Source organism: Etheostoma spectabile, chromosome 8 (genome assembly GCF_008692095.1).
Source record: "Etheostoma spectabile isolate EspeVRDwgs_2016 chromosome 8, UIUC_Espe_1.0, whole genome shotgun sequence".
Taxonomy (NCBI): domain Eukaryota; kingdom Metazoa; phylum Chordata; class Actinopteri; order Perciformes; family Percidae; genus Etheostoma; species Etheostoma spectabile.
Genome location: NC_045740.1, coordinates 33598305 through 33600927, shown reverse-complemented (window position 1 = coordinate 33600927; position 2623 = coordinate 33598305). Strand labels below are relative to the sequence as shown.

General features: G+C 40.7%; 1 protein-coding gene across 5 annotated transcripts in view; it reads right to left on the bottom strand.

Moving 5' to 3' along the window:
* Nucleotides 1-2623, bottom strand: part of LOC116694569 (paired box protein Pax-6) — a gene marked incomplete at its 3' end in the record, with an annotated part of 28417 nt that continues 25794 nt past the window's right edge. For 3 of the 5 annotated variants that reach the window (XM_032524351.1, XM_032524354.1, XM_032524355.1), the window contains 4 exon segments: nt 1-752; nt 1269-1410; nt 1738-1832; nt 2310-2460. In XM_032524351.1, coding sequence (XP_032380242.1) covers nt 667-752; nt 1269-1410; nt 1738-1832; nt 2310-2460 — 474 coding nt within the window. 5 annotated transcript variants of the gene reach the window in all.

Below are 2623 nucleotides of genomic sequence, written 5' to 3'. Positions count from 1 at the left end.
TTTACAATACCAAACACTTATCACCAGAATCCACATTCTGAAATTCTATACACATTCCAGGCTGGACCAGACAGTTAACTTCAAGTTTCATTCTTCCCTTTATGTTTCAGTCAACATTTTTTTTGCTACAAATAACACATCATATAAATTAGGAACTGAAAGTGGAGGTAATATGTCTTCCCACAGAATGTCCAAATGGACACTGAGCAGTTTATTCCTGTCTGGAGTTTAGTGTTGCCAAAGGATGGGCCACCTTCCTGAGTACAGCTCAGGCCAGAGCTTTTCTTTCTGAGCTTGTGCTGAAGTGTCGTCACCAACCAGACTTTCAACGGCAGCTGGGGGTGATGTTGAGACAGAGATCCCCAAGACCTTTGATCCAGTTGTCGCTGAACCTGTTTGTAGTGATACTAAAATCCTTCAAATTGGAAGAGTAGTGAAACTGTCCTGCTTGTCTCCAGAATTTGGTTTTAATGTTTTCTCATCATTTATGAGAGTAATTCCTTCATATTCATTTGCTGCGGTGCAGTCTGTTTCAGTCAATGACAGTTTTCTTTTTACATTCAAGCTGTGAAGTAGCGATAGCTCATGCTTTGATGTCCCATACATTCCTGTTGCAGCCGTCACTGGTGATCACTGCAGCCAAGAGTCATGGCTGTGGGAAGTGGATCAGTGCAGGCGTGGCCAGTACTGTGACATGTCTGCTTCATTTCCTGGAACTTGGACTGGAACTGAGACACCAGGGGAAATCAAACCTGGTATAGGAGAACAAACAGGTCATTAGGTCATTAGAGATTCCAAAGTTTACAAAAAATTACCTAATATTGGGGAAATGTGAATAAAAAGATGCAAAAAGTACAATATTTGTACATCTTGTAGTGGGAAATTGTACAGCTCAAGTGGGTTGGCCTCTAATTCTTCACTTGTTTTAGTCCTTTGCATTTTAAGATCCACTCCCTGACGGTTTGCTGCTGTCTTAAAAACTGAATCACTAGAAGTGACAGTTCAGAAATACCAGCTGTTTAGAGGTGAACTTATTAATCTTTAATGTTCTCAATGTTTCATCCAATTTTCGACTTAATTAGCCCTATGATGAATACGTTTAATTTCAACTATTCTTTAAAGGAACATCATTTTTACACTCAGTATGCATACTTAGAGCCAAGATGTTTTTAAAGCATACATCATTATGTATCAACGTGCATCCTTCAGCACAGGCGGAGGGGAGGACACGGAGAGAGTCAAACAGTAAGCAGTTAGTAACTTCCTACCCGTTGACGACGTTGCAGAGGACGTCATTAACTGGCTGTTGATGTGTTGCTGCATGTGTGGAGGAGTGTATGTCTCATAACTTCTCCCATTTACACTGGGGCTGGTGGGCAGCATGCACGAGTAAGAGCTCTGACTGGATGCCTGGAAAGACAAATGAATATTACCCATGAAAACAGCAGAATGTAAAGCTGTAGTGTGTAGTTTCTGTCTCCCCCATGAGGAATTCTATATAATGACAACATATGTGTTCCACGTGATACAAGCCTTCCGTGAACGCCGCCACGCAGTTACTAGTAGCCAAGGAGAACACGGAGGATTAAAAAGACATGGACTCTTCAGAAGAGGTCATTATCAAAGATTTCCTATATCACAGCAATTGTGAGTTAGGCTGTTGTCATGTACCATTTGTCCATACAGCTACGAAAAGTAATGCATTGTAATTATTATGTGTTACGCTTGTAATCTTACTTGCATAGGCAGGCTGGCAGCCATACTGAAGCTGGGCATGGCTGGTAGGCTGTAGCTGTCTGATCTTCCCAACATGGATCCTGATGAGAAGGACACTTGAGAGATAAGGAAAATATGTGCACAGTCTCCCAGACATATAACTTAACATGCAAGTTGGTGTATTATCTATGTTAAATTGATGGATGCAATTCATAGGGTACCTTACCAATGTTGATAATAATGGATTACACTGTATGTTGTGCATAAAAACAGCAAAACATGTCCACATATGCAGTAGATGTTGGACAGAATTGTATGTACGGCTGATTTAGTGAGACAAAAATAACACAAACGTGCTAATAACTGTACATTACTACAGCTTTTACAACTGTTGATGTATGGGGCATGTGATCCATGTTGGATTTTAAGTTCAGGGTACAGCGAAGTTTCATTAAAAAAGGCCTGATGACACATGCTAAAAATGTATGTTTTAGTGGACTGACAAAAACAATATATTTATCAGTTATTGTGCTCATAGAAAGTGCCGATCAAATGTGTTGTATGTCCTTATAGTACACGTCATCGACCGGTACCTGGTGTAGTAGATTGTGGTATTGGCTGGTAAACACTGGTGTTGAAGCTGCTGCTGATGGGAATGTGGTTGGAGGAGTTGGACACCTGACGACGTTGATTTCTCAACTTCTCCTCTCTTCTCCACTTTGCTCGTCTGTTGGAAAACCAAACCTGCAAAAACCAGAAAAAACTAGGTTGTTATAACATTAGTGTTTAAAACAACACTAACATGTCCACATGTAAACTGGTCTCATTAGTGTTATTTAATGAGATCCATACATGCACCCAGGAACGCACACACACACACACACACACACACACACACACACACACA